This window comes from Chaetomium globosum, genomic scaffold (assembly GCF_000143365.1).
Source record: "Chaetomium globosum CBS 148.51 scaffold_5 genomic scaffold, whole genome shotgun sequence".
Classification (NCBI taxonomy): domain Eukaryota; kingdom Fungi; phylum Ascomycota; class Sordariomycetes; order Sordariales; family Chaetomiaceae; genus Chaetomium; species Chaetomium globosum.
In genome coordinates this window covers 4,559,270-4,579,700 of record NT_165980.1, presented here as the reverse complement: position 1 = coordinate 4,579,700, position 20,431 = coordinate 4,559,270, and the positions used below count along the sequence as shown (strand labels likewise).

Here is a 20,431-nt window from a genome sequence, read left to right as displayed (position 1 = left end):
GACCGGTAGGTGTTCGGGCCGGGGCAAAACCACTGACGAGTGACGATTAAGACGAGGAGTGGAGACCGGCTTTTATCCCGGCTGCGGTACTTGTCAGGTAAAGCGTTTTCCCGCTCGGAGGTTGCTCGCATACGGTGGGGCAAGCGACATCCAGGGGGCTAGAGCCACACCATGAGCAACAATATGCCATGCCATGACAAGTGCCACACAACAAGCCGAGAATAATAAATGGTTACAACAAAACTGCTCTCTTTTGAAACTACCATCAAGTGCTTCAAACTCGGCAGAAACTGGAACTATTCCGTAGCCTCGTAAACATAGCATCCGTATGCTTGCCGCCCAGACACCCGCCGTCTTTTATCTGGAAGTTGATATCCAAGACCGCCCAGCCATGACCGACCCCACACCCGAAATAGAAGGACTCTACCTAGTCTTGTTGAATATCTACCCCATAAAGCCCTAATAATCCATCATTTAAGCCCGCCAACTCGCCGGTGCGCCCACCCTCTTGTCCCTTCCCAGCCTGCTCATGGCTCACCCCAAATCTCATCAGCGATCTGGCGAATGAGAGCCAGCTTGTTCTTCTCGTCCTCCTCGGTCAGCGGGTAGCCACTTTCGTGGGTACTGAAACCGCATTGCGGGCTGACGCAGATGCGTTTCAAGGCCTCCTCGCGTGTCTGGCCGTTCCCCTCGGCTACGAAATCTGCCGCCTGGTAAATTCTTCTCTTCACTTCCTCCTTGTCTTCGAGTTCGCGCAGCTTGGTGGAAATGGCACCGATTACGACGTTTCTATCCTTGGGAAGAAACTTGAGCGGCTCGAACCCACCGGCCCGCTCAGTGTCGTACTCGAGGTAGAAAGTGTTGACCTTGAGCTTCGTGAAGAGCTTCTGAGCGATGACATCATACCCCCCTTCCGAGAAGAATCTCCCTCCAATGAAGTTCCCGCGACAGAGGTGTACACCCGTATGAAAGTCGGCGGGCAACTTGCTGATGCAGTCATTGTAGAGGTTTATGTAAGCCTCGAGAAGATCATCGACGGATCCAATATTGTCTGGATCCTCAGCCCATCCCTGGCGGAACTTGTCCGAGCAAAAGTCTAGAGGGCTGGTAAGCCTCGTGTTCACAAAGGATAACGGCGGACAGCAAAAAGGCCACACTTACAAGCAAGGCCAGGGTCATCAAACTGCACGTTCCTGAGCCCGGCCTTATAGAGCTGGTCTAGCTCAGCCTGATAGACGCTGGCAACATCCTTGAAGTATTCGGCGTCGTTTGCGTACGCCTCCTTTGAGTAGGCCTTCCCTTGCTTATAACGCATGTGGAACCAAGCAGGTGTGATCATGGTGAGCTTGATACTGCCCCACTCGCTTTTGGGTACGAATTTCTGCACAAGACGAAGCTCGTGGAGGTTGGACTGTGATTTCTCCGGATTGTGCCGCAACTTGGAACCGGCGATGACCGAGTCACCTGGCATAACCTTGCGAGCGACTTCGACGAGGCTAACCACGTCGGGATGGTATAATCGGAATAACGCAGCGTCGGCATCCTCGAGACGGACCGTCCCCTCGAACTCGTCCCACATCAGGCCCCAGAAGCGGGTGCGGTTGTATTCGCCGCTCGTCACTGCCTTGAGCCCCAGGTCCTGCTGTAGCTTCACGACGTGACCGACCGCCTTTTCCTCGACAGCGGGCAGGCCGGCGGCCTCCGGGCTCAGGCCTTTTTCCCGGATGGCCTCGCGAACGTCTAGCAAAGCCTGCGGCCGCAGGAGCGACCCCATATGTTCAGCGCGAAAGGGGGGCATGATTGGCGATGGCGATGAGAAGGATAAAGGTAGGTAAGGATAAGTGCCTCGAGGGTATTATGGTTCAAGAAGGGGGAGAGGGGAGGAGGAATGGAGCTTTTTGGGATTGAGAACTAAGAACTTGGGACTTTGACGGAAGCGGGGCTCATCCATGGCCAAGTTGACCCTTGACTCCCAGTCGGCAATTCCAATTCATCCAAAGCGTCCCGTCCCCGCCCCGGAGGATCCCCATCATTCCCATAAAACGGAGTGTAGGCGGGGCTTGAAGGGGGGCAAAAGAGGGCTGCAAGGGCTGGTCTCTGGACGCCTGGTTCGCGTGGGCGGGAGGTGGGATTGCGGGGATGGATGAGTTCCGAATGGTGGATCAACCAGCGTCAATGGCTGGAGGGATATTCTCTCATCTGGCACGGAGCCAAGATCTGTCTCCCGGGAAAGTCGCCTCGGTGCTGAGGGTTAGGGCTTCTTACCCCTCGCATGCCATCCTAGCCGCCCCCACAATGCTCCCCCCTCCTCTGACTCCAAGGCTCGTTTAATCTTGAGGGGGCCGATTATATTTCTTAGAACTCGGGGTCTTAGTTACCGTATTTTAAGCCGGCGTCGCTCTAGTAGGCCATTGGTTTGCAATAAAAACGGGGGGTTTGACCAGCTATGGTAATGATGCTTCTTAAAGCCACTAACCAGTAGGTAATGGGTGGCCACCGTGCTGGCTGTTGGTTCCACCACATGCTGTGATTTCTTGAGCTCCAACCCAACCTAAATGGGAATTGGTGGGAGACAGAAGACTGGGCGGACAAGTCCGAAAATCTGCGGATAACGTCGTCCACTTAGAAGAAATGATGACCTCGAACAATGCCTCCTACTTTTTCGTACGAATTCATTCTTAAGCAACGTACCTCCTCTAGTCGTCGCGATAGATAATAGGGGAAATGGAGCATTGTAATTCCCATGGCTTTTCGTCCTGCCTGCCTCAGAGAATGAAGGGAAACCAATCGTTGTGGGCCTCACTGCAGGGCTGCCAACAAGAACAGCTGGTCGAAGGAGTCAGCTGCATTGATGGCGGCATCATTCCAAGTTCCTTTCGTATTCACGGGTAAGCGCATTTAGAGGCGTCAGTTCCCCGTATTCTAGGGTCGACCTCTGATTTTTCTCAATACCTATCTGCCTCATCCCCGTCAGTGCCTTAACTCGAGTTCCAAGGCCCGGACACGAGCAATCTCGACAATCAGCAATAGAACGCACCTGAGGTCGCATTTTACCTAGTTAAAGTTATCAGAAACTAGGTACTCGCCGTTACCATATCTTCTCGTTACCTGGCCACCTACCTAGTTGCTTCGCTGCAGCGCGCAGGTCCCCCTGGGCTTCACCGAGTCGGCCTACATCCGCTACGCCAGGTAAACGCTTTCGTCTCTTCGAAGTCAACCAATACGTCCCGTGCTGCCCGGCGCACAACCCCGCGACGCAACTTATGCCGGGATCGTCCTTGAGACAAGCGACCAACCGCCATGGAGGTGTTCCTGCGAAATTTACCCCCTCATCTGACTCACGGTGCACTCCATGAACAACTCAAGCAATCCCTGGGCCCGCTCAATATCACGGACTACATGGTCGAAAAGCAGAGGGGCAAGAAAACGGGGAACATCACATTTCTCCGCGAAGCCCATGGCACGGCATTCCTCCAGCGTCATGGGGAGGAACCAATTCACCAACCCCGCGGGCCCCGAAGCCGACATCCGCCTACTCGAGCACGTCTTTCGCTTATGGGTCGAGATGTCTTCTGCAAGCTCAGTAACAAAAAGCCCCACGAGCTCACTCTAAGAACCATCGAGCATGAGGCTAGCCAGCGAAACCACGAAGCCCCTGCAGAGCCGCCAACCAAGACACTCGAAGCCACTGAGTTGAACTGTGGATACCATACCCTGAACGATGGGAAGTTGACTTTCACACCCGAATGGACGACCCTTGAACGTTGTCTCGTCAAGTTTGCCAAACGGGCCCTCACCATCACCTTGACCATGCGGGACGTCCAGCTTCGCATCCCGTTCCAGAGCATCGTCGAGCTCGTCTGGTGGCACAATGGCAGCCTTGCCCTGACGCTCTCCTGGGCACCAACTATCTTGGCTACGCGGCTCCCAGATGGCGAGCTCACCAACACCCTCTCATCGCTCACCCTTAGCCCGGGGAGCTCTCAGAAGCGCGCCGACCAACGCTACAGGCTCCCAGCCATCGATCCGGACCATGGCCGCATATCCCCATACTGCCTGGTTTATCATTTCCAAGTGCTCAACGCCATAACGAGACACACCAACAGCGACTTTCAAAACGAGATGCTCAGGCTCACGCGCCAAGAGCTGTTCCACGTAACACGCTCCGAGTTTTCCTTCCACCGCCCAATTGCCGTACGGTTCAGCGACGCGATGACTAGCCTACGAAGCCAGCTCGCCGAGCAGAACACCACAGGCACGCTGCCTTTTGGTTTACTGTTTCTTCTTCAAGCATTGATGGCAAACAGCTATCTCCACCCCACTACTATATCCGCTCTGGCCCAAAAGTTAGCACAGCGCTTCGAAAAAGCCAGAAAAGTCGGGGACACCCAGCCGCCAGTGTCAGTCGACGCGTTCAAGAAGCTGTTTAATTGGATCGACTACCCCATGCCTGATGGCGACCCAACCATGTTTGAAGTTGACGGCATCTTGGAGTATTTGGAAAAGGAGGAGAGACTCATTCGTGAAAGCTCTGCGCACAGATCGAGAATGAGAGAGACGCAGAACAGAGCTCTCATCTTCAGAGCCGTTGTGACCCCCTCGCGTATCACACTCCATGGCCCGGAACCTGAGCCCATGAATCGTGTCCTCCGGAAATATCCAGACCACTCGTACTTCATCAGAACGCAGTTTTGCGACGAGAACGGCCAAGACCTCTTTTTCAACGCCAGAGTATCCCTCGATTCCATTTACGATAGGTTCAAGTCCGTCTTATCCAACGGCATCCAAGTGGCTGGCAGGGTCTATAAGCTCCTGGGCTTTTCTCACTCATCACTTCGTGCCCACTCGGCATGGCTTTCTGCACCTTTCTTCCATCAAGGTCAAGTGCAGATACCCACCCTTATTGTCACGGGCCTCGGAAACTTCGACAAGATCAAATCTCCCGCCCGCCGTGCTGCCCGCATCGGTCAAGCCTTTTCGGAGACCCCCTGGGCTATTGACCTCGTCGCCCACTCGGTCGAGGTTTGGGAAATCGACGACATCGTGCGCAACGAGGAAGTTTTCAGCGACGGCGTTGGCAAGCTCTCGCAAGACGTTGCTCGATTGGTGTACGATGTCATCCCCCGATCAAAAGGTTTCCCAACTTGCTTCCAAATCAGACAGGCTGGAGCAAAGGGAATGCTAGCCATTGATCCGGGACTTGGGGGGAAGGTGATATGCATCCGTCCTTCCATGTCAAAGTTTGATAGCACCGACAAGCAGCTTGAGATTTGTGATATGGCGTCCAACCCGATGCCCATGGTTTTGAACCGCCAGCTCATCAAAATCCTCGAAGACATGGGGGCGCCTAACCAGTGGTTTCTTAACCTACAAAGCCGCGAATTACAAAGGCTCCGTACGATTTCTTCCACGGTATACAACACCGCTAGCTTTCTCAGGGCGCAAAGAATTGGAGAAAGCATCCGGCTACACAAATTCCTCCGCCAAATAGAGACCATGGGTCTCGACTACAGGAGAGACGATTTTCTCCGCGGTGCAGTCGAAGCCGTTCTGCTCAGTGAGCTGCGCCTTCTTAAGCACAAAGCTCGCATCCCCGTCCGAAACGGCATGACCCTTTTTGGCATCATGGATGAAACGGGGTTTCTAAAAGAAGGTGAAGTCTACGTGACGTTCGACCCCGAAGAGGACCGCCATTCTCAGCCTCCCGGGCCGGGACGCGTGCTTGTAACGCGATCACCGGCGTTGCACCCCGGGGACGTCCAAGCAGCCATCAACACAATCCCACCAGACGAACATCCTTTAGTCCAGCAGCGCAATTGCATCGTCTTCAGCAAGTGGGGGCGAGAGGAGCCCTTCTAACCAGCTCAGCGGAGGCGACTTGGACGGCGATGTCTTCCATATCATCTGGGATCCCGCCGTGGTTAACGCCGTGAGAACGTTCAAGCCTGCTGCTTACCCGCGGGTTCAACCCCTGGAGCTGGACAGACCAGTAACACCAGAGGATATAGCTGCCTTCTTTGTCGATTTCATGAGAACCGACCACCTTGGGGTCATCGCCACCCGACACATGATACTTGCGGACCAAAGGGAGAAAGGAACGCTGGACGGGGATTGCAAGAAACTTGCCGAGTTGCATTCTGCCGCGGTCGACTTCTCCAAAAGTGGGCGTGCCGTCGAAATGTCCCAGCTGCCCCGGGCCCCAATATCGAGACCGGACTTCCTTGCTCCGGGGACCACAGATCACAATCCATGACAAGTCAGCCATTGATATGGAGGAGCATTTTGCTCCACGGGGCGATGACGATGACGACGACGACTCCGGTCCGCGCCATCAGTATTATAGGTCGGATAAAATATTGGGGCAACTCTACCGAGCTGTCGAGGAACAAAAGATCTGGGCCGAGGACATCAAGAGGATAGTTCAACCCGGTAATCTGCCGTTCTGGAGTGAGTTGCTCGCCTGCCTCAAATCACGAGTGGCTAGAATCGGCCCTGTAGAATGGAGTCATAGGTCAGATGAAGCACACAGGATACTTCGCGCGTAAGTCTCGCCCTATGAACCACGGCAGACCTCTGCTAACATCTGCATAGTTACGAAGACGCCGTTTACGGACTCACGATAGACTGCGCGGATCAGCCGTACCAGCCTTTGAGGGAGCTAGAAGTGTTCGTTGGATTCATTCTCAATAAAAGTGGCGATCAGACACACCGCCAACGAGATCGTTCCGTCAAGCTAAAGGACGGCTTCGACAAGATCGCAGCGTGGATAACGCGAGAGATGCGCAAACCGACTTCGATCAGCGGCTACACCAGCGAGTTGGACGCACTCGAACTGTGCCTGGCCTGCCTTACTATTGGCTGCGAGAAGACATACAGACAGCTGCGGCCCGGGCACCGCAGGTCCGCTCAAGATATCGAGAGTTTCAAGATTGTAGCAGCGTCGGCATTGACGCGCGAGCTTGCCACTCTTGAGAAAGGCAAGGGTGGTCAGGCGTACACATATGGTGGCGGCGGTTCTGTTGGGGTTGCTGGCGGTAGGGTCGGAAGACACTGACATGTCAAGTGATGTCGAGCATTTCTGGGGGGTATTAGATTAACTATTGAGCGGGAGGTTACATTTTTCCTTGCCTGATGAATGGAACGCCTTCTACTCTGAGTGTTCTAGGTTCAATCAACTACAACTTTGTTAACTCTATTCCTCAACACTTCCGATTTTATAGTTCGAGTCTTCTGCTAGGAATGGTTACTTATGCTTAGTAACAGCTGTTCTATGCTTTTATAGAGATATAAAATAGCCAACCAGGAGGGGCAACAGGGGCCGACCGCGAACCTTGGGACCTCAAGGGCCTACGGCGGTGGAGAGAGCCGCGGGCACGGTCATGTGCTGGACGGGGGGAACCGTTGATACGAACAGGGTAGTAGAAGAGGCTTGGAAAGCGAGGTGGTTAAAGGAACGGGACGGCAGGGCAATCACCAGGCCAGCGGACGACTTTGACCATCAGCAGGAGACGCTATTCCGGAACGAAACCCTAAGGAGGCACGACGGTCTCAGCAAGGCAAAGAGCTCACTGCTGATTCAAATCCGGACGGGAGCGATAGGCTTACGGGACTTCTTGTTTACACGGGGAGTCCCGGAGGTTCTGACTCCTGCCTGCGAGTGTGGCGAGGGACGAGAGACTGCCGAACACCTGGTAGTGTGGTGTTTGGCCCCACCGTTGACTAGAAGATGGGAGAGAACTGGAATTCGGACACGACGGGACTTTTACTCTGTTCTACACGGCATCAATCTCACGACTGCACGGCTCGCGAGGAGAGTTCTCGACTGGCTGATGGACTCGGGGAAGCTGCCGATGTACAACTTAGCCAGGAGGCTCGAGCTGGAAGCGGCGGCCTGAAGCGCCCCCGTTCGGAGGCCAGGAGGCCTCCTCTCTTTGTATATGTGGGCTCACTAAAACGCATCGCTCCTTGATTGTTGGTATGGGTTTTTCACCCGGCCCGGGAGGGCACGGTTTTCCTGTACACTAAATAGCTGAAGGTCCGGCACGCCCTAGGGCATAGCGGAGTATGAATAATAATAAAATAGCCAACCAGGTGAATAGACAATGGGCTTCACTAAGGTCTACCCTTGATAGAAATACAAAGGGAACGGCTAACAATTCCGTATACTAACCTTCTAGGTAATGAGAAGACCTTTCTGCCGAAGAGGCCATTTAGAGAGTTCTTAGTGGCCTTCCTCCTATATGTTTGTAAATTAAGGAGCTGGCCTAGCTAATGCCTCGATCCAAGGGAGATATAATAACTATTAGTAAACGCTGGGTAACTAAACCAGTTTATTGGCCTATATCCGTTCCTCGCAGCCTAGAAGTCTATATCGACGGAAGTATTAGAGTAAAAGGAAATGGTCCGGTACCATCTTGGTTTGTAGTAAAGAGGGCAGTATAAGAAGGGCAAGTTTAGTGGCACGGGGCCCGATCCCTAGTGGCACGGGGTCCGGAAATTCTGCCGAGATTCTGCCACCCTCCCCGGGTGGCAGAATCTCCGCCCACTCATTCCATACTCCGTCTCTAACGCTGTGCACAACCGCCCAACTTCTTATTTGACCTCGTCCACCGACTGCAACATCGTGTCCAAAAAGATTTATTGCATCTCCTTATTGGCTATATTATAGGGCCCATATTATATCACGATCCAACGAGCCGGCAATCCACTCTGTTGCCTGCCGCCTACCAAGATGCCTCTCGAGGCCCCTACCGTCCCTGCGGATGGATTTGAGTCCTTCGATGTGCTCTACGCCCATGTCAACGCGTCAGCCAAAGAACAAGGATACGCAATCGTCAAGGTGCGATGCAGCGACTACAAGAACGGCGCGCCGAGGCGGTACGATCTGAGTTGCGTTCATGGGGCCAATAAAAAGGAGACCCGAGGTGTCGGCCTGCGGGACACATCTACCATCAAGACGAGTTGTCCGTGGAGGGCGAAGGTAGTTCAGCGTGTACTTGCAGGCGATCGATGGATCTTCGAGGTCATGGTTAACCAGCATAATCACGAAGCTCAAGACCCCGTAGCCTACCCTAGCCACCGCAAAAGGACCTGGACCGAGGCCCAGAAGGATAAGATCCGCCAGATCTTCAAGACCACGGCTACTGGCTCCCGTGGTGTTGCCGCATTGATGCGAGAGCGTTACCCAGATCAGGTGACCCCCCGTTTTCTACCCCTTTTCTCACACCTTTATCTGTCTAACCTCCCACTTTACTTATCTAGGAGTGGCACCGTCGCGACATCGAGAACGAGATGAGCCAGGCTAAGGCCGAGGCTCTTGGTGGCTATACCCCTACCCAGGCTCTGATCAAGCACTTCACCGACACTGGTATTAAGCACTTTGTCCGCCAGCTAAGCGGACATGTCACGGCCTTGATCTGGACATACCCATGGTGCGAGAAGGCCTGGAAGCGATTCCCTGATGTCCTCAGCCTCGACAATACGTACAAGACCAACCGCTTCGATATGCCTTTCCTCAACGTCACGGGCGTTACCAATCTTCATACCACCTTCAATGTCGCCTTCGCCATCGTCAACAAGGAGGATGAAGAAGCCTACACTTGGTTGATCGAGCATCTCAAAAAGCTCCGCGTCGCTGTAGGCGCCCAGCTACCTACTGTAGCAATTACCGACTTCGAGAAAGCCCTCAAGAATGCGCTGGCCACCGTCTAGAAGACTGTCAACCAGCAGATCTGTTTGTGGCACGTGTTCAAGAACGTACAGAGCGAGGTCAAGAGGAAATGGAACTGGCCCGACGGCCAACAGCCCAGCCAGCAGGCCCTGCGAGAACAGGAAGAAGAGGGTAATCACGTGGACCCTACTTTCAGGGATCTAATCGCAGAGGCCCCTGTCATCGGCCCTCCCCTTTCGATTCAAGATACTGAAGATACCCCTGCCGGCTTTCTGTCTGTCTGGAAGGCCTGCGTATATGCCTCGACGATTGACGACTTCCAGATGGCGTGGCAGCACCTGATCGACCAGTTCGCCGAGCATCAAGAACCCGCTGTTTCCTACATCTTGTCGACCTACTTCCCATGGAGGAAGCACTTCCTCGAGTGCTTCACCCGTCAAAATCGGAACTTCGGCGTTCGGGTCACCTCTCGTACAGAGGGCAGTCACAAGGAGCTGAAGTCGTACCTGCTGAATTCAAGGGCAGAACTGCGGTTTCTCGCCAGCCGCGTCGAGCAACTCGTGAAGGACCAAGAGGCTTCATATAACGCCAAGAAGGGCGAGGAGGCCACGCGCCAGCTCGGGCAGTACAGCAGCTGTCGATGGATGGGAGACCTACGCTACCGCCTTAGCCGCAAGGCACTTGGCCTCGTGGCGCAGCAACACAGGATCTGCCACAGCAGGGTCAAGAGTGACCTCGGACAGACTGCCTCCCAGAGGCACAGGGAACCACCCCCTGAGTGCACCGGGGCTTTCCACCAGCAGTTTGGCCTCCCTTGTTCCCACGATATCGAGCGTAAACTACGTAGCAACCAGGAGCTCAGTTACCTCGATACCCATTCCCACTGGCACCTTGAGGTGAGCCTCGCCGCTAACGACCCCTTGGCCGCGATCGAAGAGCCGCTAGTAGGAATCACAAGGCGTGGTAGGCCTACAGTCAGTCAGGAGGAGATCCCCGTCGCTTTGATACCCCGTGGAGATAACTACCGCCGAGCTTCGGCCGCCACGCGGGCCCGAGACCCCTCGCGGTGGGAGCTCGTTGAACGACAGGAGCAGCAGCAAGCCCGGGGCCGAGCCCGAGGCCGGCGGCCGCGGGGCCCGAGAGGACGGGGTAGAGGCCCCGCACGGGGGCAGGGCCAGCAAAATGCAGTAGATGGGGCTCAGGGAGGTGCATCAACTGGGCCTGATGTGGCTATATCGCCAGGAACGCCCGTATCAGACACGCCCCAGTCACAGTAGCTAGGAATTCATGCCTGTATATCCTGAGTTAAGAGCGTAAGATCAATATTTTCATATGCACCCAAATCGTTTAAAAAAGGACGTTTTCGCCGTTTGGGGGGAGGAAATAGGTCCCCTCCCCCCTTTACCGCACTACAGAGGAAAGGCGGTCAGCCGTGCATTGATGTTTAGGAAGGCGGTGAACTGGACCCCGTGCCACTAGGGATCGGGCCCCGTGCCACTAAACTTGCCCTATAAGAATAGTAGAAGTGGTATATTAGAATGATAGTCAGATTAAGGCTATACTAAACTTTACCTCCCCTCTAAGCCTTTCTGCATCCCTCCTTAGAAGCAGGCTGTTTGACAACGGCTATTAGCACTGCCACCCCTTGCAGGCGATCCAAGGACCTTGAATGCTTTTACATAGGTAGCTAACCAGCAACTATCAAGCCATCTACGACAGAGCACTGTAGCGTACATCCTCCAGGTTTGAGGCAACGACGTCTCAATCGGAAAGTCCTCCCTTCCTAGCTTTCAGTTATCCAAGTGTTATGTTTGGTCAACATTTTTCAACAGCACCGGTTGTTACCCATGGCAAGCCATTATAGGGGTACCTTGTATTATGTATGTACTTCTCAAATCCTTGGTCACCCCTGGCCTTAGACATTCACAATTATAAAATGGCCAACGGGGCAATACTCTGGAGTATGTAAGCTTTAAACCTTGTATTGGAGTTGGTACTTGCGCTGACGCTCGGGACACTCTATCTTGTGCTCGCGGCTGTTGGGTCAAGGGTGCCACTTGTTGATACTCACTTTGCCTGCAATAAAGTTGATTGCATTGAATGAATGATGTCCCCCCTGACCCAACCGAGATTCAGAAGCCTGACGACGGTGTAAGTTCCGGCCAGCTTTTGCAACCATTCAGCTTGATGAGCGTCCGCTATTTGGAGCACCCTATCACGGTTGCAGACGCAGACTCCCAATCAATACGTCGGCCTGTCGAACAACCGACTTCCCACCGCGGAGTAATTGGCAACATATGCCTCCCCCCACGGTTGCATCCAAGTATCTGTCAAAACCACGTCAACGCCCATTGTCTCTCGAAACAAGAAGTAAAATTACCACGTACCATAAGTAGACGCTGGCTTCGTACTACAGAGCCAGATAACGGTCTCATTGAGGCCATCTCGGAGGTCGTCCCTGGGAAACTCCTTCACCACGGCAGCGTATTCGTCCTTTGTGATACCCAGTTGCGGGCCATCGAAATCCGTGATAATACCTTTATGCACTACCTGGACATCCAATTCCTTGAAGAGGGCGATGCTCTGCTGGGTATGTAATGCGATAGCGTCCCAGACCAACTGCACCCGGCGCTCTTCCCATCGCTTGCCGTCCCGGTGGTCTCTGATGAAGTTCCGAGCAGCGATCGCACCATCAACCTCGAACCGCCGATCGGCGCTGACCATAGGTGAGCCATCCGTCTGGTCCCAACCCAAATCGTGGAGAAGAGCGGCAACCGCATGAACCTCGAGGTCGATGGTGGCACGTAGCGTTTCGTTATGCTGGATGACGAGCGCGCCGAACAGCCACGAGCGCATGATATGTTTGTACGTAAAGTCTTGGCCGTTCTGTCTGGCAAATGCTTCGGCTGCCCGAACAATCGGGGTATCGACGACAGAGACGCCTCCCAAGGTACGTCTTGGATATGGCTTCAGTCCTCGAGCACCGAGAGGGTTGCTGGGGATGAGACTGGCTTGCGAGATGGAGGACAACAGGCAGGCAGTGAGGATGAGCCTCACGCCAGAAATGAAATTGATACCGAGCATGTTGGCAAATTGTTTTGAATGAGGTATGTTCGAGACTGGAAAGCTTCGATGGATTGTGATCACTACAACACACTCTATGGTGAGCATGAAGGGTACAGTCTTAAATATACATTTGGCCTAGCCTGATCACACATACTCGACAACCAGCGGTTTACCCGTACGTTGTCGGATCTTAATTAGCTTGTATCCGAGTGGATTCGGATGTTGGGCTGCGTATACATGCGGCATGGCTCTTAATCCCCCCGTTTCCCGGCTTAGAGCCGTGAACATTAGTAATTCTGGTCGGGAAAATGTTTAATGAACTCGCTAGCCGGTGGCTTCGTTGTTTTTTAATTAACTGATCTGATGTACAAATCGTCCCAGTTACCAACGACAGGCTGTCGATGGGATTATAAATCGACCCACCCCGAATCCTCCTCGAAGGGTTGAATCTCCCCCTTGTGGCAACTTAAAAGTGACCCAATATACAAGACCCCATCTCGGGCGGGTAGACGAGTCCAGGCAGACCGGCCACTAGCGAAACTAAGAACTCGGGGGTCGAGATGAAGGATATGGCTGGCACATCTCAGTCCAGTCGGACTGAGTTGATACGAGACTTCTGTTACCTCATTTTGACTTATTCTCTCTTTGTTCCTTTTTTTTTTCCTTTTCAAGGAACCTCGTCACTAGCGTAGTGATGAAATCAAGGTGTCAGAAACAATGGCTCATAATGGATGTTTGTCACCGCTTTCCATTGTGATTGCCTATTACGTTGACTATCGAGGTACCATATCCAAGCACGACATCAACGCTCCTGCTCTGCAGAACAGTTCGGACCCAGCCTATAGAAACCCACGAGTGGTAACCTATGACGCTCACACCCTACCACAACATGAACGGCACTCTCATTCGCCCAGCCGCGTTCGTTGCAATGGAGCTCGAACTCGTAGGGGTGCCGGTGGTCACGGTGCCGTTGGGGGCAAAAGTAGTGGTGATTGGCTCCGACACCGTCGTCGGACTGTCAGTCGGGCTCGGGCCGTCAGTGACGCAGCCATCCATGGTGACAATGGCGTAGCTAGTCGAGCACCAAATCCCATCACACCCTGCTTCGCAGGGGAAGTCGAGGTGGACTGTCGGAACGGGGGTTGGGCATCCACAAGACTGGGTAATAGTAGCTATTTCTAAACAGGCCGGAACCAGACAGGTCGTGCAGAGCTCCCGGGTCGCAGTCACGGAGGCACAGGCAGGTGCTGTCGGGAGGGTGGGAACCTGCGTGGTAGTGTTCGACTCATCGTCGGGGAAGCTTGACTGGGCGAGGATAAGGGGCGCCCTACCCCGGTGTTAGCACACAAGAAGACAAGAGCATCGTTGAGGTAGCGATGGACAATACTTACAGAAAGGCCATGGCCGTAGCGAAAGACTTCATCGTGTACTCTTCTGGTAAATACTCCAAACCTCTAAAAACCTCGGATTGTGTGAAGAAGGCTGTGTGTCTCGAGCGGATTCTCAACCGCCATTTCGTTGATTTATGCATATTCCTAACCTTGGCGTGGCTTACCCTCTGGCGGCCGAAGTTTAGTCCGCGCCAGTTTCCATGGGACTTTCCTGGCCTCGGCAACAGAAATGCCCATGAAGCTCATTCGCTTGGCCAAGCTTCAACCTCGTATTCAACGTGCTCATCTTGACAACGGCGTATCAGAGCAAGCCACCGTGACTGGTGAACATGGACGATGTGACAACGTGGCTCAAAAGTTGTCTAGTCTGAAACAAAACGGCCTCAAAGCGTGAAAGCTGTGTGAGAAGGCTTCACTGTCGACGGAAAACAATGGAATTACACGAGTTTCAGACCCAAGCGTCGGTGCAGATTTATGCTTTCTCAGGCGGAATGATTAGGTTGATGCAAGGCCACCTCCGACACGTCCGGTGGAAAGGTCTGCTCTAACGACTGAGGGCAGGTCCACATGATCAAAGCGGTGGCCAGATAATGGAATGGGCGCTTCCAAACCGGGATGTCTAGCCGGTTTCTTGTCGTTGTGTCGAATCGAAAGAGAAATACGACATTGCCAGCAACATTAATGAGTCGGAAAAGCCTGTGACATATCGTCAGCGTTGTCTAGATAATTCGCCGGCAATTATCGACAGAAGGTGGGCCTACATGTTCAGGGCAAACATGGCGAGGCTAGCTTGCGTGCTCTTCGGAATGGGGTCACCGCTCGCATTAGCTATCTCAGAGGCAACGTAGTATATGGGGGGGATCCAGAGTCCCATAATGATCAGCTCTAGGGCCAAGATCCAATGATACGTTTTCCACGTGTTGCGAGAGCAAGTGATAAAACCTAAGGAAATCCACAGCATGATAAAGCTAGTCTATTAACAGGCAGAACGTTAGCACGGCCGGTCCTCCACAAGAACAATGGCGATACATTGCAGAAACCAAACCCAACTCACCACGGTGGGCGCAAACACCAATATCGCGTACCGGTAATACCTCCACGCAAGAGCAGCAGCAACGATTCCCAATCCAAGCTGAATCCAGCCGGCGGAAAAGAAGGCGAAGAGGACATCGTTGTACCGCTTGTAGCAGAATCGATGCATTTGCTCGCATCCAAAGGCGCCCCCGTCGGTGATGGGGAAGCCGCACCAGCGGCACACCCAGACAGTGTCGAAATTGGCCAGATCGAGCTTTTTGCCTACGCGGATGCGGGGATCCCGGGCCTTGATAGCGCAGCTAAGGCAACAGCTGGCCAGCGGATACCCCGGGTCCGTCCGGACCGACCGCAGTAGGTGGGAACGAAAGGGGTCGTACAGCAGGCACGCCTTGCAGTGACTGAGGAGCTGAGTATACAACTGAGCCGGGCCGTAGAGGGTGCGGATCTGCTTGGGGTCGATCAACGCGCGGAGCCGCTTGCACGTCTTGCGCAGACGCACCATGTCGGCAAACGCCAGACGCTGCAGGATCAAGAGCCATATCTCGGGTGGTAAGGTGAGAAGATGGCGGGGGCACGGCTCGGGGGGCGGCGGTGGCGGTAGTGGTAACCGAGTATGAGTCGTATGGGGGTTGCCGCTTTTCAGGTTTGTAACCACGTCGGCGCCGGGCTGTGGTGAGGAAGCCGTCGTGTAATCATGGTCTTCCCGCCTAGCCAAAGAAGAGAATGAGTTTCGGACAGTCTCGCGGAAGCCGGTGGGTGAGAGACCAATGAGCTCGTGTATGAAAGAGCCTCCTTGGGCGGCGGGCTCCGGTGACACTGGGCACGACGGTGATGGCCCGGACGTAGAGGTATTACTGACGGGGTTGGTCGGCAGCATGGGATCCACTGTGACAGGGGTGAAGGGAATGAGAGACGCCATGGCCGACCGAGAGTCGAGTTGCGTGAGAGAGGATAATGATAATGAGAAATCGGGAGGCTGGAATCTTCAATCTCCAGCTCCTAAACATTGAACACAGGCAAACACCAGGCAGGTGTGTGTAAGGTATACTTGACTTGTGCCACCAAGGACCGAACAACAAACCTGTCCTAAAGTCCTAAAGCAAATTTCTAGGTTTTGCAAAATACAGGAGGACCTATCGCAGCCTGGTGCCTGCGGCTGAGGGCGGTGGCCTCGCCACCTTCAAGATCAGGCGGGGGTGCAGAGGTCGGAAGCAATTTGCTGCTGCTGACGGCTTGGCTGTCCGCTGCGGGTTTGCCGCTTGGTTGGTTAGGTCAGGTATTTGCGTGCAAAAGAGGACCGAAAACGCAACCCAGCGCCCCCTGGTTGGAGACAGTTTCAAGAACACAAACAACGGGAAAATGTTCAGCGATGGACGCCACCTCATCGCTTTTAAATCCGCCACCGTGTAAATTATGCACGCGCTCATCTGTGCGTCGCCATGACGTTGGGCTACGAAAGAAACTTGTCAACCTCCAGGAGGAACAAACGGCTGACAGGGTTCCGGGGGTCAGCCAGGCGAACTGTGGCCCGGATGCCCGGTTGGTCTCAAAACGGTCCGGTCCACCCAGCCCAACCCCACCTTCGACAACCAAAAGCGACACGAGCAACTGACACGGAAATTGGACGATGGAATTCGGCATTGGAATATACTGAATGGTAGGCCACTTCATGGGGTAAAGTCATGGACAACATAGATTTCTGGATAAATAACTGCAGTGCCAATAAGTAACAAGCAATCCAGAACGCAGGAGCTGTCCCTCCATACCCCCATACCTCCATACACATCATGCAATCATGTTCACCTCACCTGCCTTGAGTACATCCGATGGGTCACCCCCCTCGATCATGGCACCTCTTGTCACACTATCCATCCGCTGTTCCGGTGAACTACCTCGTATTCGTCGTCCAGATCTTGTTGTGTGTTTGTGTTGTAATAGGTATTTGTGATGCACGGGACTATGCCTGGGTCCGTTGGTGAGATTCCTTGGCCTTGTACCCCCTGCGCCCCGTGCACCTCTTGCAGCGCGGACGGGAGCGGTCGCAAATAGAGATCTTGCATTTCCTGCCCAAAGCTCATAGGTGAGTAGGGATTCTGTGGCCCCAGCGGCAGAACAGACGAGAAGCTTGCTGTTTGTTGGCCCGAGAACGAAGTGTTGACAGCCAACCCCGAGTCGGTAGGCAGCAGCCGGGGCCGCTGCCCATGTCCGTGCTGACTGCCCAGCGTGCCTGCCATGTTCTGATCTCGGCTGCCAAACCCTAAATGAACCTGCATCGGCGGTGGGACAGTAACAGGTTGGCGTGGTTGGCCGTTGCTTGCATTGCCGCAGGGAAGAAAGCCCAGCGTCATGCCCCCGAGGCTATCCACGCCGCCGATGGGGTAACCATCGGTAGTTGGCGGCATGTACGGCGTGTGTGGCTGTGGCTCCACCATCAGCGACTGATCCAGGTTTCCCAAGATGTTGGTTCTGTGAGGAGTAACAGCTGGTGACGAAACACTGCTCTCGGAACGTCCCGAGCCCTGCCGCCCAGGGGTAAGCAGTACCGAGCCCCGCCGACTTGCCATCTGTCGCGGCGTTTGTATACGCAACCGTCTGCGGCTATTCGCCACCCCACCAGACTTTAACCGGCAGGCGTCGAAAATAAAGTCGAGATGATTCCTGAAAACATCGAAAACAGAGTCGACATCGCCGGCTGGTCCCATCCCTTCCCGAATCCGTTGCCGCAGCTGGCTCATGGCATGGTCCGTGTTGAACTGAGCATACACTTCATCCAGCTCGGTCGGGGGTACAAAATCTAAAAGCACATGTCGTTAGCGCCCTAACGCAAACGGCGCCCGTCGGATTTGCATACCGGGCTGGGGGATATCAACATCGCCGGGGAACAAACGACCCCACAAACTCGTCCAGCCGTCGATCTTGATGTCCGCCTTGCGCTCATTGAGAGCCTCTTCGATCCCCGGCGTGATGCCATCTTCTGGATCTGCACTGGGCGGCACCGCCTGAGGGTCGCAGATCTCGTCCTTGCCGACAGAGATATGTTCGTTCAAGGCCCTCTGTGTTCCCATGGCCCGCCTGCACCGCGGGCACGTGAAGGGTAGGACCGCTATCTGCTTATGGAAGTTCTTGACATGGCGCCTACCACTCGTTAGTGACGCCCCGAAAGGGTTGGAGCCCAATAAAGAATAGGATACTTACTTGAGCTGGGGAACATCCGGGAACGACTGAACTGCGCAACTCTGAAAGTCCCGGACATTGAAACGCACCGGATTCCGCTTGCGGAACGGGCAACTAAAATGCATGTCGGAAGACGGTTGCTGGATTTGCGAAACCCTTTGACGTTTCCCGTCGCCGGGGCTGCCGTCGCCAGCACCACCGCCATGATCATGCCCGGCGTTGGACCGTTTTCGACTCCCGCCACCATTGCCCTGACCCCCATCGCCCCCAACACCGGAACCCACCCCATCCGCAACACCCCCGGCCGGCCAAATGGGAACGGCGTTGGTGCCCGTTCTTCCCCATGTTGACTCATCGATCACGATTCCGGTATTGCTAAGGCCGCTGTTGAGAACAATGTGGGATATCTCGTCCAAGCAGTAGCCAACGGATTCGTACACCGACGAGACGGTCCCCGCAAGGGCAACATCGTGAAGCTGGATACCGAACGCCTGTTGGAGTACCAACCCGCAGACCTCATGTATTATGTTGTCATGCAGTCTGGGTGTCGACCGTCCACTTCGGTCTCCAGATAGGTTCGACTCCTCGCTGTACCTTAAGCTGAGTTGTTCATGAGGCCCGGGGGCAGCAGCGTCTGCTAGTGCTTGACCTGGCTTGAGCACGCTTTCCTCCGGAGTATTCCTCCCGGGAGTCGACGCGTCATCTTCCCCTTCGGCATCGGCATCCGCTTTTTCTTGCCATACCGTCTTCTCCTCGTCCAGGGTCGCGTCGACCGTGTCACGACCAGCGTCCTCGGCGTCATGCTTTTCCGCGTGTTCTGGGGCGGCATCGCCCGCCGCAACCCAGGGCGCAATGACCCAGGGTTCTCGAGTACCAGAAAGGCTCGGTTCCGCACCGGAACCTGGACTGGACAAGGCGCCCGGCACAGTGTACTGGCTGAGGCTCGACTTTCTTGAGCTCATTTGTTTCCAGACGGCGTTGTCGAAGAAGTTAACGCATTCAGGCGATGAACTATAGGGGGATACTCGGGATTTATCTGCCTCCGAAGAAACGGTTGGGACACGGGATTGGCGGACGCTTCTGCAAAAGCTATCTGACGAGGGGAACCAAGCCGCTGCGCCGCGGTGACGACGCGTACACTTCCGCTTCGATATTGGGAGCCTTCGTCAGCGAAAGGCGACGTCGGGGCTGTTGAGATCAGTCAAGTCGGTGGCTGTGGAAACCCGCGACGGACCAGCCGGTGTTGCTTTCGCTGGGGGTAAAAGTCGGAAAGAGAGCTCTCAGCGGTATCCCGTCTCTCAAGTTGAGAATCCTCGATTATGTCCTTGTCTCTCTTCGCAACAGGCCCAGTTCCCTGGAGTGCGAGATGTTTGAGCCCTCGCTGAGGCCTTTCCGCCGAAGAACCTTCGACGCCTTCATCTTGATCTCGCACCGCGGCGGCCATCCAGGGTCGCGCCGAAGGCGAGGTTGCTCCAGAGGGGCGCTCCATCAACGCAGTCGACGGGAGGGCAAGGAAAAATCTTATGTAGTCGGTCGTTTCGTCAGCAAAATGCCCGGCAGTCGGTGACGTAGAGGTGCCGCCAGCAATGCTGTCTAAATCTTTGACGGGGTCGCCGGATCTGTCAACCGCCTGCAATGGGCTTGATTTGATATACTAGCGCAGCAACACCAGGGCGCGAACCAGCCCGGACACGAGCAGCCAGCCCCCACCAACAAGCACGAGGATGGACGGAGCAACAGCAAGGGCGGTTGGTGAGCTGCCGCCCACCGTTTCAGCGGGGACGCCCTTTTGGTCCAGCCTCAACGCAGGGCATCAGGTCATTGGCTGCGGCGACTGCAACTCGAAGGGGTCTGCAAGGCGGCGGCGCTGTCCGGCCTTGCAGCCGATGTTGGTTCCAACACCATGGAAACCAGGGGCATCATTGGTTCGGACTGAGATTCGGGAGCGCTCACTTGAAAGCATCCAAGCAAACCGCGCTGAGTTCTCAATACCGATCGTTGTCACGCTGAAAAAAAAAAAAAAAAACGGCACGTTCAACATAAAAGCGCCCAACTGGTGCCATCGGACGCTCTTGGCAAACTGGTCTCCTGCATC

At 54.6% G+C, this 20,431-nt stretch overlaps 6 protein-coding genes across 6 annotated transcripts; 2 read left to right on the top strand and 4 right to left on the bottom strand.

Moving 5' to 3' along the window:
* Positions 1 to 527: 527 nt before the first annotated feature.
* On the bottom strand, positions 528 to 1,798 carry CHGG_08320 (uncharacterized protein; the record flags this gene model as incomplete). The annotated part of the gene is made up of 2 exons (XM_001225975.1): positions 528 to 1,096; positions 1,162 to 1,798. 2 exons carry the CDS (start codon positions 1,796 to 1,798, stop codon positions 528 to 530), a joined length of 1,206 nt encoding a protein of 401 aa, XP_001225976.1.
* A 1,502-nt stretch (positions 1,799 to 3,300) lies between these two features.
* Positions 3,301 to 7,054, top strand: CHGG_08319 (uncharacterized protein; the record flags this gene model as incomplete). The annotated part of the gene is made up of 4 exons (XM_001225974.1): positions 3,301 to 5,724; positions 5,804 to 6,145; positions 6,240 to 6,541; positions 6,592 to 7,054. 4 exons carry the CDS (start codon positions 3,301 to 3,303, stop codon positions 7,052 to 7,054), a joined length of 3,531 nt encoding a protein of 1,176 aa, XP_001225975.1.
* Positions 7,055 to 8,731: 1,677 nt separating this feature from the next.
* Positions 8,732 to 10,947, top strand: CHGG_08318 (uncharacterized protein; the record flags this gene model as incomplete). The annotated part of the gene is made up of 3 exons (XM_001225973.1): positions 8,732 to 9,193; positions 9,262 to 9,705; positions 9,763 to 10,947. The coding sequence occupies 3 exons, from the start codon at positions 8,732 to 8,734 to the stop codon at positions 10,945 to 10,947; spliced, it is 2,091 nt and encodes a 696-aa protein (XP_001225974.1).
* A 964-nt stretch (positions 10,948 to 11,911) lies between these two features.
* CHGG_08317 (uncharacterized protein) lies at positions 11,912 to 12,754 on the bottom strand (the record flags this gene model as incomplete). The annotated part of the gene is made up of 2 exons (XM_001225972.1): positions 11,912 to 11,997; positions 12,058 to 12,754. The coding sequence occupies 2 exons, from the start codon at positions 12,752 to 12,754 to the stop codon at positions 11,912 to 11,914; spliced, it is 783 nt and encodes a 260-aa protein (XP_001225973.1).
* Positions 12,755 to 15,012: 2,258 nt separating this feature from the next.
* Positions 15,013 to 16,081, bottom strand: CHGG_08316 (uncharacterized protein; the record flags this gene model as incomplete). Its single annotated transcript, XM_001225971.1, has 2 exons — positions 15,013 to 15,069; positions 15,182 to 16,081. The coding sequence occupies 2 exons, from the start codon at positions 16,079 to 16,081 to the stop codon at positions 15,013 to 15,015; spliced, it is 957 nt and encodes a 318-aa protein (XP_001225972.1).
* A 748-nt stretch (positions 16,082 to 16,829) lies between these two features.
* Positions 16,830 to 19,755, bottom strand: CHGG_08315 (uncharacterized protein; the record flags this gene model as incomplete). Its single annotated transcript, XM_001225970.1, has 7 exons — positions 16,830 to 16,873; positions 16,971 to 17,037; positions 17,160 to 17,956; positions 18,014 to 18,234; positions 18,358 to 19,347; positions 19,475 to 19,524; positions 19,741 to 19,755. 7 exons carry the CDS (start codon positions 19,753 to 19,755, stop codon positions 16,830 to 16,832), a joined length of 2,184 nt encoding a protein of 727 aa, XP_001225971.1.
* Positions 19,756 to 20,431: the final 676 nt, after the last annotated feature.